Source organism: Ranitomeya variabilis, chromosome 7 (genome assembly GCF_051348905.1).
Source record: "Ranitomeya variabilis isolate aRanVar5 chromosome 7, aRanVar5.hap1, whole genome shotgun sequence".
NCBI lineage: Eukaryota > Metazoa > Chordata > Amphibia > Anura > Dendrobatidae > Ranitomeya > Ranitomeya variabilis.
The window spans coordinates 204,415,839-204,429,280 of record NC_135238.1 but is presented as its reverse complement, the minus strand read 5'-3'; the positions used below and the strand labels follow the sequence as shown (position 1 = coordinate 204,429,280).

The following is a 13,442-nucleotide window of genomic DNA, read 5'->3' as shown; positions in this document are numbered from 1 at the left end:
GTAACTTTGGAAAAGTCTTTGCTGAAAAAATATATATTTATAACGTTTGGGGTTCAGTTTTCCACATATATAACTGCAAATCTCCTCATCTTCTCCTGGCTGCAGAAAAATTATGGAAATCATTACAGGTACCCTACAGACCCCATAGTCAATCTGGTCTTCAAGGTGAGGTATCATGATCGGGATGTTACAAACCCATAACACTTAGGATTTCTGTTCTTCTACTATGAAGAGGGATAAAAAATGGAATTTAGAACATAAAGTTGTGCTCAAAAGTTTACATACCCTGGCAGAATTTTTGCTTTCTTGTCCTTTTTTCAGAGAATATGAATGATAACACCAAAACTTTTTCTCCACTCATGGTTAGTGGTTGGGTGAAGCCCTTTACTGTCAAACTACTGTGTTTTCTCTTTTTTTAATCATAATGACAACCCAAAACATCCAAATGACCCTGATCAAAAGTTCACATACCCTGGTGATTTTGGCCTGATACCATGCACAGAAATTGACACAAATGGGTTTGAATGGCTACTAAAGGTAACATGTGACCTGTTTGCTTGTAATCAGTGTGTGTGCATAAAAGCTGAGTGAGTCTGTCTGGAATCCAGACAGACTCTTGCATGTTTCATCCAGCCACTGACGTTTCCGTATTATGCATCATGGGGAAAGCAAAAGAATTGTCAACAGATCTACGGGAAAAGGTAGTTGAACTGTATAAAACAGGAAAGGGATACAAAAAGATATCCAAGGAGTTGATAATACCAGTCCGCAGCTTTCAAGCTGTGATTAACAAATGGAAAATAAGAGGCTCTGTAAAAATAAAACCACGGTCTGGTAGACCAACAAAACTTTTGTCCACAACTGCCAGGAAAATTGTTCGGGATGCAAAGAAAAACCCACAAATAACATCAGCTGAAATACTGGGCTCTCTGAAAACTAGCGGTGTTTCTGTTTCAAGATACACAATAAGGAGGCACTTGAAGAAAAATGGGCTGCATGGTCGAGTTGCCAGAAGAAAGCCATTACTGAGAAGATTCCAAAAAGTATCTCACCTACAATACGCAATACAGAAAAGCCTCAAAACTTCTGGAACAAGGTAATTTGGAGTGATGAGACCAAAATTGAACTTTCTGGCCACAACCATAAATGTTACATTTGGAGAGAGGTCAACAAGGCCCATGATGAAAGGAACACCATTCCTACTGTAAAGCACGGAGATGGATCGCTGATGTTTTGGGGATGTGTGAGCTACAAAGGTATAGGAGACTTGGTAAAAGTTGAAGGAAAGATGAATGCAGCATGTTATCGGCAAATCGGAAAATTTGCACTCTTCAGCCTGGAAGCTGCACATGGGACGTACTCGGACGTGCCAACATGACAACGATCCAAAACACAAGGCCAAGTTGACCTGTCACTGGCTACAGAAGAACAAAATGAAGGTTCTGGAGTGGCCATCTAAGTCTCCTGACCTCAATATCATTGAGCCACTCTGCGGAGATCTCAAGCTCACAGTTCATTCTAGACAGCCAAGGAATTTGCAGGAACTGGAGACTTTTTACCAAGAAGAGTGTGCAGCTTTACCATCTGAGAAAATAAAAAACCTCATCCACAACTACCACAAAAGACTTCAAGCTGTTATTGATGGTAGAGGGGACATTACACGGTATTAAGAAATGGGGTATGTGAACATTTAATCAGGGTCATTTGGATGTTTTGGGATGTCATTATGATTTGAAAAGAGAAAACACAGCAGTGTGAGTGACAATAAATGGATTTTCCCAACCACTAACCATGAGTGGAGAAAAAGTTTTGGTGTTATCTGTTGTGAATTCCGTTCTCGGACTCCCTCCTGTGGTCATGAATGGTACTGTGGTGAGTTCTGTTCTTGGACTCCCTCTGGTGGCTTTGAGTGGAACTGCTGGTCCTTGAGGTTGGCTTTCTCAGCTGCCCTCGTTTATTGCTATGATGGCTTCCCTATTTAACTCCACTCAGATCGTTACTTCTTGCCAGCTGTCAATGTCTCAGTATTGGTTCAGATCTCTCTTGGACTTCTCTGATGACCTGTCTACTCCAGCAGAAGCTAAGTCCCTGATAGTTCATTTGTTGTTACTGCTTCCTGAATATATTTCTTAGTACTGCTAAATTCTAGTCCAGCTTGCTATCATGATATTTCCTTGCTAGCTGGAAGCTCTGGGGGTGCAGAGTTGCACCTCCACACCGTGAGTCGGTGTGGAGGTCTTTTTGCATATCTGCGTGGCTTTTGTAGTCTTTTTGTGCTGACCGCATAGTTCCCTTTTCTATCCTCTGACTATTTAGTGTAGACTGGCCTCCTTTGCTAAAACCTGTTTCATTCCTGTGTTTGTGACTTTCCTCTTAACTCACAGTCAATATATGTGGGGGCTGCCTTTTCCTTTGGGGAATTTCTCTGAGGCAAGGTAAGGCTTCTACTTCTCTCTTTAGGGGTAGTTAGCTCTTAGGCTGTGAAGAGGCGTCTAGGGAGAGTTAGGTACGCTCCACGGCTATTTCTAGTGTGTGTGATAGGAGTAGGGTTTGCGGTCAGCAGTGTTCCCACTTCCCCAGAGCTTGTCCCAATTTCAGTTTAATCATCAGGTCATTCCGGGTGCTCCTAACAACCAGGTCCATAACAGTTATCATTCATAATCTCTGAAAAAAGGCCAAGAAAGCAAAAATTCTGTCAGGGTATGTAAACTTTTGCGCACAACTGTAGATGTTAACATTTCCAGTACGGACGTCTGAACCTGGCCTAAGGCCAGTCTTGACCGCAAGTTACAGATGTGACTGGCTCAGTGTATAGGTAATGGGTGCAACATTGCATTCATTTTTCTGGTTCATAAAATGGACCAACGTAGTGCATCCTTCGTTTTTTTTCCCCATGCAGACCATCTGTTGTGCGCGCTTGCACACTGACTTTAAAGGGCCGTGTGTGGTCCATGGTGCACAAGGACTAATTATATGCTCGTCAGAACGAGTCCTTCTCAATACTTTTCAAGAATTTTCAACATGGGCATAAACAACATGATCACCAATTACTAAAAAGTAACACTGGCTATGATTAGAACATAAAACACATACCTCTGTAAAGTCCAAAGAAGCCCTCGTAGCGCAGTACTTTCTTGAAGCAGTCAAAGCTGCTTTTATACATAAGCTCCCCAACAAATGAGGACCGCTGGTTCTGCATCCGAGTTTTTACAAGGTCAATAGGATAGACAGCCGTAGCTCCAACCGCTAAAAATATGATGAAAAAAAAAGTAAGTATAAAAAAGGATAATATTCAAAAGTAAAAATATTCCCTAATTTAGCAACTGAAGAATCCTAATAATGGCGTGCAGGACACAGAGAATATTAAAGTGGTCACAGTTCAGCTCTTTACAACCTCCAAACATGTGCCATGTTGTGTGACCTTGGCTCAACCTTCCACTCAGCCAAAGAAACAAACAATGTCCAAGGGTACAGGGCATTGGAGATTGAATAAAAGATGAACTTTTAACTTTTCCATCAAGTTAAAAAGACAATAACAGTAGCAAGACAATGCAGTGATAATTTCGGCCATATGACCCTTATCAAGCAAAACAAAAATAAAACTCAGTAGCAAAAGTTTTTTTTATTCTTGTCTTGCTTGATAAACACAATATGGATGAAACACATTGGTTTTATTGATAATTTTATCTTTTAATTTAATAGAATGAAAAAAAAATGAAGTTTTCTTTTAACCTCTCATTGGTGTTGCCTTGGACCCTTGGACATACTTTGAAAATGATGGGCCGTCTATTAGAAGTATAGTACAGGGCAAGAGAAGCAAAATAGATTGTTTGTTTTTTTTCTACAAATCTATAGATCAGTTTAAAGGGAATCTGTCAGGTGATTTATGCTGCCCAAAGACAACAGCATGAATAACAGCTAGGCATATTATTCTCTGAAATGCCAGAGCCACTCAAATATACTTTGAAGATTTGGTTAGGACCATAGCCGGAGACCAGACTAATCTTGCACCACCTCAGGTGATTGACAGGTCTCTCCCTTACTTGTCCATAGAGAAAAACCTATCAATCCCCGCGTTTCCTTATAGATTGTCAGCTGCTTGCAGGGCCCTCATTCCTAATGGAACTGTTAAACCACTTGTTACTTTGTATTGTGTTTGTTGTGCGTACATGTCCCCGCTTAATTGTAAAGTGCTATGAAATATGTTGGCGATAATAATAATAATTTTATTTATGTATTATTATTATTATTATTATCAATCAACTGCTGCAGCACTAGGAAGAGCCGCTCAAGTGTCATAACAACCTCACGTGCGTCCCAAGACACTGCCGACACTGATGAAACTGAGTCAGCACGGGAGGCGAGTATAAGAGATTTTATTTTAACAGGGCCAAACTTTAGCCCCAGCGTCCCTGCATGATCCACATCCGTCTTTCCCCTTGCAGGGATGCCGACTCACTCACCGCCCCGGCCCTCACTTCCTTCTGCTCTTGCGTTCTCCCTGGCTCTATGCATGTCTGGCAGGTCCCCAGGCACTGCGCTTAGGACGTTCTCTCAGTCTCTTATAGAGACAGTGCACTATCCTAAAGTGTCCGCAGCCAATGGCTGGGACACACATATTATTTAAGGCACCTCCACCTGTTGGGAAGCGCCTGAGCAACTTGTTCTGTCAGTTTTCTGCGAGCTTGCTAGCTGTCAGGTCCCCTGTTCTTGTATACCTGACTGTATCTGCTGGTACCTGCCTGTTCCTGTCTGTACCTGCCTGCACCTACCGTGCTTTCCTGTATACCAACTGTGCCCGCCAGCACCTAACGTGCCTTCCTGTATACAAGCCGTTCCTGCCTTCACCTGTTGTGCCTTCCTGTATACCAGCTATACCTGCCTGCACCTACCTTGCTTTCCTGTATTCCAGCCGTGCCCGCCAGCAACTGCCGTGCCTTCCTGTATACCAGCCGTTCCTGTCAGCACCTGCTGTGCCTTCCTGCATACCAACCATGCCCGATGGCACATGCCGTGCCTTCCTGTATTCCAGGAGTATCTGCCATGCTTTCCTGTAGGCCAGCCGTATCAGCCAGCACCTGTCGTGCCTTCATGTATAGCAGCAGTACCTGTCGTGCTTTCCTGCATACCAGTTGTGCCCACCAGTACCTGCTGTGCCTTTCGGTATATCAGCTGTACCTGTTTCAGCTTCCTACCTCTTTGAGGGTTAGCTGCCATATGTCCGAGGTCTGTCCTGGAGTAGTACCTGGTGTCTATCTGGACACGACTTGGGCAGCATGAATTGCCTCACAGTTCCATTTAACTACTTATGGAAATTCCTGCAGACTGTAGTTTAAAGTCCAGTGGGCGGTCCTAATCACTAACAACTCCAGTGGGCAGTTCTAATCAGTAACAAGTCCAGTGGGCGGTCCTAATAAGTAACCAATCCAGTGAGCGGTCCTAATCAGTAACGGACAATTATCTCTATGTAGACTTATACGGAGAATGCTATCAATCACTGATTTGGACCACCCATTGGATCACTAAGCATAGAAAGAGCATGGATTTTCATAAATAAAAGTAGAAGTCACAAAATCTTTTCCAACAAACCAAAAAAAAAGCAATAAAGGCAGAAAAAATGTGACAGGTTCCCTATAGAGATCTGATTTACAATGAAGAAAAACAACTATTGATGGTTTGACGTCCACACTGTGAGTGTTATGCATTACCTGTTATAATATAGGTGCATTTATAGATAATGTCGATTGAAAAGTGAGAAAGCAGCGCCCCACAGGAATGAAAAAATATCCTATAATACCATTTAATTTGCCCATAAATCTTTACTTTCAAAACTTTTCAATGTTGATAGATTTTTTATATTATTGTAAAAGTTTCTGAAAACAATATTTCTATATAATGTAGTTTTATTTGATAGGAAACCCCGATTCTCACATTCATTTTTATGAGACTATAATGACATAAAATGTAATTTTTAATACACATTTAATTGAATTTCATTAACTTTTACCTTCCTTTTAATTTTCTAAATTATCTGCACTCCTGTATTCTTTCATCTTCGGCTCTGGTTCGCTTGTACTACTGCCATCACACATAATTAGCATGAGCGGAGAGTACTGTATCCGGAAGTACTGTGTTATTATAGAAGTCCTACTCTCAAGACAGTCTGGAGCCAGAGGTGGCACGGCCGTACTGGCGGGGCCTTGTGATCATGGGCAAAAAAAAATAAAATAAAGGTCTCCAGTTTGTGCTCTATTGAACAATGCAGTGCACCTTCGCTGATCTGTGCCGGTCGGAGATTATATTACATTAACCCAAGCATGCAGACATATCACTCACCTCCAGCAATTGAGCCCAATGTGAATCTGTAGGCAGACTCAGCAACCTGGAGCCAGATTGGCCTACCCATGTCACTGTAGGATTGCTATAGGAAAGAATATGGGAAAAGTTTATGGGAAAATGCAGAAAACTCAACATTTCAGAGAGAAGGAATTTACGGGAACAATGAATTCTGTTACCAATTTATCAAAATACATAAAGAATGACTTGTACAGAAAGCAATGTCTGATAGCTAATAGATTCATATGTGGTAAATAGCGAGAAAAAGGGGAAAAAATTGTAAAAAAAAAGTACTATAATACTGATATGATAGACTATTTATATTTGATTGTGGGGGTCTTGGCGATTAGCTATATGAAGGAACCAACAGCAGTACTCTGGCACGGACTCCCGCAGACCACTTCTTCAAATAAGCGGTGTAGAAGAACCGCTCAAGGAAAGCCTGCTCCGGCACAAATTTCCTAAAGTTATCTCTTTTGAGATTGTCAGAACCCAATCATTAAGATGACCCCAGGTAAGAAGGATTAACCTATACACTTTCATTAACCCCTGGTTATTAAAAAAGAATGTCCACTACTTTGCTCTAGACCACTAGGGATTTCAAAATGAACTCTATCTCTGCCATAGACCACAAGAGATGCTATGATTAACTTTTTCTTCTCTATCCAAGAGATTATTACATTAAATAAAGGTTAGCCACCATTTAATTGGGGCTAAAAATCATTGTAAGTGTTGCCCAATTTGCCTTCTGTGTTACTCTGTCTATTCCTAGCTGCAGAATGAGTAAAAGGCCGAGGTCACACTTGCGAGTGCAATGCGAGAAACTTGCGTGAGTCTCTTGTCTCAATACCCGGCACTGCCGCCGGCACTCGAGGCTGGAGTGTGCGGCTCCATGTATTTTTATTCAGCTGCACGCTCCAGTCTCTAGTGTCGGCAGCAGTGCCAGGTATTGAGGCAAGAGACTCGCACAAGTTTCTTGCATTGCGCTCGCAAGTGTGACCCCGGCCACAGGGCTATTCTCAAGTTATAAAAATTCCTTTAAATAGTTAGAATAAAAATAAACAGGCTTGAAATTGATTTGCTTTTTCTATCTGCTGTCATTCTCATACGAGAGCTTTTATCTTTCATAGTGCACAGCTGATTTCCAGGGAGTTTGGCCACCAGAGCCTTCCCAGACCCTGACCGAGAGTGCACAATAGTTACTATCCATAAGAAGGGTTAATTCATGCTACCACACTAGTCTCATTTTTCCAGTTCATTGATTTCTATACAGTAGTTAGCTGTTCAATTCCCTCCCACTCAGCTCCTGACAACCTGCTGTTATAAGTCTTGCAAAATCACTTCTCCCAGAGCCCGTTTTCCTAATCATGACTCTCACTGTCCAGAGCCGTGTGCTTGCCCAAGTGTCCTGTTATCTCTACTTTATATGCAGTGATAACAGTGCATACTCCAGAATAAACCATTGACAGCTGAATGTCTTATAGTAGAACTTGTGCTTAGGGCTGTCCCACACGTCCAGATAATTCCGGTACCGGAAAAAATCGGTACCGGAGTTATCCGTGTCCGTGTGCCCGTGAGCTCACGTAGGCCATACGTGCGGCACACGTGTGCCGAGTGGGTACCACACGGAGCGTGTGGTACCCACGCGTGTGGTACACTGAATCGTGCTGAAGCCGCGATTCATATCTTCTGTGCAGCAACGTTTGCTGCATAGAAGATATGAATAATAGTGTTTAAAAGAAAGATCTATGTGTCCGCCGCCCTCCCACCCCCTGTGCGCCCCCCCGCTGTTCTGAAAATACTCACCAGCTTCCCTCGTTGGCTGTCGATGCTTCCTGGTCTGACCGCGCCTTCTACTGTATGCGGTCCCGTGGGGCCGCTCATTTACAGTCATGAATAGGCGGCTCCACCCCTATGGGAGGTGGAGCCACCTATTCATGACTCTAATCGGCGGCCCCACGTGACTGCATACAGTAGAAGGGGCGGCCAGCACAGAACACTGCGAGGGAGGCGGGTGAGTATTTTCAGAACAGCGGGGGGGGGGCGCACAGGGGGTGGGAGGGCGGCAGACACATAGATCTTTCTTTTAAACACTATTATTCATATCTTCTATGCAGCAAACGCTGCTGCAGAGAAGATATGAATGGCGGCTTCAGCACCATGTGGGGGGGACAGCGCTTACTGTAGCGCTGTCTCCTGCACGCCACACGGACTGCACACGGAGAAGGTCCGTGTGTGGTCCGTGTTTTACACGGACCCATTGACTTTAATGGGTCTGTGTAATCCGTGCGCTCCCACGAACACTGACACGTCTCCGTGTTTGGCACACGGAGACACGGTCCGCAAAAAATCAATGACATCTGCACAGATGCATTGATTTTAATGGGTCTACGTGTGTCAGTGGCTCTGGTACGTGAGGAAACTGTCACCTCACGTACTGGAGCCACTGACGTGTGAAACCGGCCTTAGATATATAGTTCTACTAAGGGCTCATTTCCACATGCGAGACATACGTCCGTGTCTCGCAGGTTAAAACCCTCTTCTGGCGCCGGCACTCCAGAGCAGAGCGTGCAGCCGCACAGCAACACATGGAGCTGCATGCTCCGCTTCCATGTGCCGGCGCCAGAAGAGGGTTTTAACCTGCAAGACACGGACGTATGTCTCGCATGTGGAAATGAGCCCTTATATTACAGCTCAGCTACTGATCAGAACTGTCTCAATGAGAGCCTTCCCTGCCAGAAACCAAAAAGTAGAGAGTGTAAAAAGACTGCAGAGCTCCAAGCTTGACAATACCCCTTCAACTGAGAAATCTTCAGTATGCCCGCCGTGACAGTCTGGCAGGGAATTTTCAACACTTTTCTGTCTTCCCAGACAGATTTAAGACCACAGACCACATCATAGTTGAATGTGCGTAGAAACAAAAGCACGCAAAGGCCAAATGGTGCAAATTTTTTAGTGAAGCCCAAATGTAAAAAGCATTTATAGCTCCCCCAATTTTTTTTTCAAAAAGTACATGTTCCCAAAGATGGACAACCCTTTTAACTTCTCTGCCCACAACCACATGGGTCATCACCATATTCCTGTAAATACCAGAGGTAGTAATGGCTAATTATTTGGCTCTATACGGAACTATTTATTTGCGTCAGTTTGGGGATTTTACAGGGAGCAGCACATAGGTGCACCGCTAACCCGGGACACTATCCAGCACCCCTGTCTATCGGATTTCGTTGGTCTATTACTTTCTCAGAAAACTCTTTCAAAGTCTTTCACATGGGGAGTGTATAGAAATGCAAGTTTTAACATGTAGTTTTTGTGTGATGCCCTACACATTGTAGGTGTTACTCGATGCTACAAAATTGCCATGAATCATGAGTCTCCAAAGTGGCCGCTGCGAAGTTGCAGCAATGGACAGACTTAGAATATCATAAACAGAAATTATACGTTTATATGAAGTAATTGCAGCATTTCAACTTAGGGTTTGGCTACGTGTCAGATTCAAGGTTTTGTCTCAGTGATACAATTGATGCACTAATAGAAACATGCCATTAAGAGACAGGATAAGCCTTTTCTTGTGTTTTTGTCTTTTTACGGAAACGAGCAAAGTTTCTAAAGAAATAAAATATCCTTTATCGGAGATGTGTAAGATTTACCGTATTACTTTCCTTTTTGGGTGCTATAGTAAGGCTATCTCTATGGTATGGGATATCTATATCCATATGGTAAAAAAAAAAGTACTCTACACGCAATAACATTTTTTCTATATATCAGAGATAATTTTAAATTGGTTTCTATTTTATTAGATGACATGCATCAATATCATTTATAAAGTCAGCGCAAGTGGGATAAATAAATATTCACAACCCTTAAAATGGAAACTTTTGGCCATGATGAAAGATTCTATGGATTCTATGGTGAGTTCTCCTTCAATGTAAGTCTTCAAACAGAGGCTGGACAGACATCTCCCTGAGATGGATTAGTGAATCTTGCTTTGAGCAGGGGGGTTGGACATGATGACCCTGGAGGTCCCTTCCAACTGTAACATTCTATGATTCTATGATAAGAGAGATATAAAAAGGCAAAACTTTATTTGATTGCATCAGCGCAACTTGTGCCACAGGTCTTAAAAAAGTGACTAAAATGATCAATGAGTATGTTTAAGAAAATTACAGGAGTTTTTCCCTTTTTTTTTTTTTTTAGAGTCCTTAAAAATAGGCAAATCACAGAGAATCCTCAGCAGTCATCTGCAATCTATAGTTGATTCCGGCATCTGCTAAAATTTCTTGTAGTACCACCAGTGTAAAATGCAGCATTAGGCTATGTTCACACGTTGTGTTTTTGCAATAATTTTTTTCAGCAAGCAGTTTTTATGCGTGTTTTGCTGGGTTTTTTTGGCTTTTTTTATGCGTTTTTTTTTTTAGCGCGGAGTATATGTGTCGTTTGTCTACAGTACATGTTTAATAAAGCAATTTAGTCTGGAAAAAGAAAGAAATCATGCGCATGACATTTCATAGCTTTTGCTGGCACTATTAAAGGCAGCTTTTCATCTGCATTTAAAAAAATGCTGGGGGAGGGTAAACATTGCAAAATCTCAATGTATGAACATAGCCTTACATGGTTTCCTTTGAAGACCATGAACTGTACCTAAGGCCGGGGTGACACTTGCGAGTGCAATACGAGAAACACGCGCAAGTCTCTCGGATCAATACCCGGCACTGCCGCCGGCACTGGGGACCGGAGTGTACGGTTGCATGTATTTCTATGCAGTAGCAGGATCCGGTCACGAGTGCCGGTGGCAGCGCCAGGTATTGATGAGAGACTTGCACGAGTTTCTCGTATTGCACTCGCAAGTGTGACCCCGGCCTAATGCACAGATGTTCATGGTCCTCCGAAAAGACATTAGATGTTCTTTTTTTTTTGTCGCTTTCTAATGATTCAGAATAAAGTGTTTACATTTTTTGAAATATAAGAGGGATTTTCTGTATTAGAAAAACCCCAAAGGATAAATAAAAAGCAAAGTTGCATTCTGCACAAATTTACAAAAAAGTGATTTTTCTTAAATTACCGTATTTTTTTGTTTTAATGAAGGACCTTTCACTTGATTTTTTTTTTTTTATCTAAACCGAGTACCTTTTCCAATTGACGCACTGATAATGGAAGTTTTTTCTTTCTTTCTGGGTCCTCTATTCCAAAGCTCTCTCCCCTCCTCTAGCAATAATGTTGCTAATTTTCACTTGGAGAAGAAAAAGAGTACTTTCTGTAGTATACACCCAATTTTTTTTCCAATCAAAACACAACCAGAAGTTCTGCAGTATTAGCCCAGTTGGTTAAAGAGATAATTTGCACCATTACTACCGAAGAAGCATACATTTAGAATGGAAGGGAAAAGAATAAAAAAAGAAAAACTTTGCCAGAATAAGTGGGACAGTGACAATATGAAGATGTACCTAAATAAAAAAAAAATAAAGTAAAAGGCCCTCTATTTGTTAATTAAGTTGAAAAAAAAAATATGTTACCCATTTTTTCCCCAAATACTTCAAAACAAAATATAACATTTTATCCCAGGTCCCCTCAGACTTTCTCATTTTTGTACTTGCAGAGGAATGCATAATAAGAGGAGGAATCCTGATGTGCGGAGGATGGAATTTCAGAAAAGCTATTTATATGTTGCTATTAATACTCCCATCAAACATTAAGTATAGGAAATGCAGGGTTACATGGCTGCTCCAATGTGATCTGAGCGATGACAGCTCCTTTACATGTGCCCCACTAGTTTTATCAGGCCGAGTCAAGCTTGAAAAGTTCAGCTGTAAGGGAGTTCACTCAATACGGACGCGCTGCCATCGGCAGAGCTCTACCCTGGCAAAGCTTGCTCCAGCACTTGCTAACTAACAAAGATAATTGCAAAAGTTCAAAAGGCCACGTATAATTATGTTTTCAGAGAGGGATTAAAACCCGCTCTTCTGATGATAGCTGTAGAGTTGCCGTGTCACTAGCCCTTTGTTGCACGTTTTTCGTAATATGTTTAACCTCTCACTATACGCACCCGCTAGAAAAGCCACCATGATTTTTATCTACGGTTCGTACATGTAATATCAGCGTCTGCTATCAGCATCGAAAAGACATGTCTGACGGAAAAGAATAATTAAGAAATCAGTAAAGATCGAAGTACTACTAGCTAAATTATCAGAACTGCGGAGTGACCAAAAAAAAATTAGAAAGTTGAACATAGCCATAGCCAATGCCTGGTCTTCTGGTTATAGTCAATGTAAGGCTACGTTCTCACGGTGAGTTTTTGGTGAGTTTTTGATGTTGCAGATTTTCAGCACCTTTTCTTCACCCATTAAGGAAAATAGGTTACTGGCATTTAAAAAAAAAAAAAAATGCAGCGCAAGATACTCATTGTGGGAATGGAACCCAACAGTAGAGAAGAAGATTGCCGGACCCCAAGTCCAAAAGTGGTGTTTGGTCATCAAAGCATGAGCAATGTGTCAACCTCCAAAGCTCGATAAAGAGAAGTAGACGTTGCACAAATATAGGTGAATTATCACCACAAGGGCATTTCATTTACACCAAAATTCTGGGATAAAACATCTTATAGAATACCCCTAAAATATAACCTTTAATTTACTGGGTAAAATTACCCTATATAGGGTCAGGAGACAATAACAACCTTAATACTATAGTCTTAACACTCTTAGGCTGGAGTCACACTCAGCGTAAGACAATACGGTCCGTTTTTTTACGGCCGTAATACGCAGAAAAGTCCCCAAAATAGTGGTCCGTATGTCATCCGTAGGCAGGGTGTGTCAGCGTATTTTGCGCATGGCATCCTCCGTATGTAATCCGTATGGCATCCGTACTGCGATATTTTCTCGCAGGCTTGCAAAACCGACATCTAATGGATTTATGTGCTCAAATGTTCGGTAAAACATATATACAGTATATATATATATGTCATTGAGACACACATATATATATATATATCTAATATATAAAGCTGAATGTGTGTGTGTGTGTGTGTATGTATGTATGTATGTATGTATGTCCGGGATTGGCATCTGAACCGTAGCAGCTACAGCCACAAAATTTTGCACAGTCACACGTCT

The 13,442-nt window shown here is 41.9% G+C and overlaps 1 protein-coding gene across 1 annotated transcript in view; it reads right to left on the bottom strand.

The window, feature by feature from the left end:
- The window catches only part of SLC25A12 (solute carrier family 25 member 12), a 160,257-nt gene that overhangs the window by 55,857 nt on the left and 90,958 nt on the right, over positions 1-13,442 (bottom strand). The window contains exons 10-11 of the mRNA XM_077272706.1: positions 6,337-6,421; positions 3,094-3,246 (exon numbers count right to left, since the gene is read on the bottom strand). Of these exons, the coding sequence (XP_077128821.1) occupies positions 3,094-3,246; positions 6,337-6,421 (238 nt within the window). The remainder of the gene's footprint in view (positions 1-3,093; positions 3,247-6,336; positions 6,422-13,442) is intronic.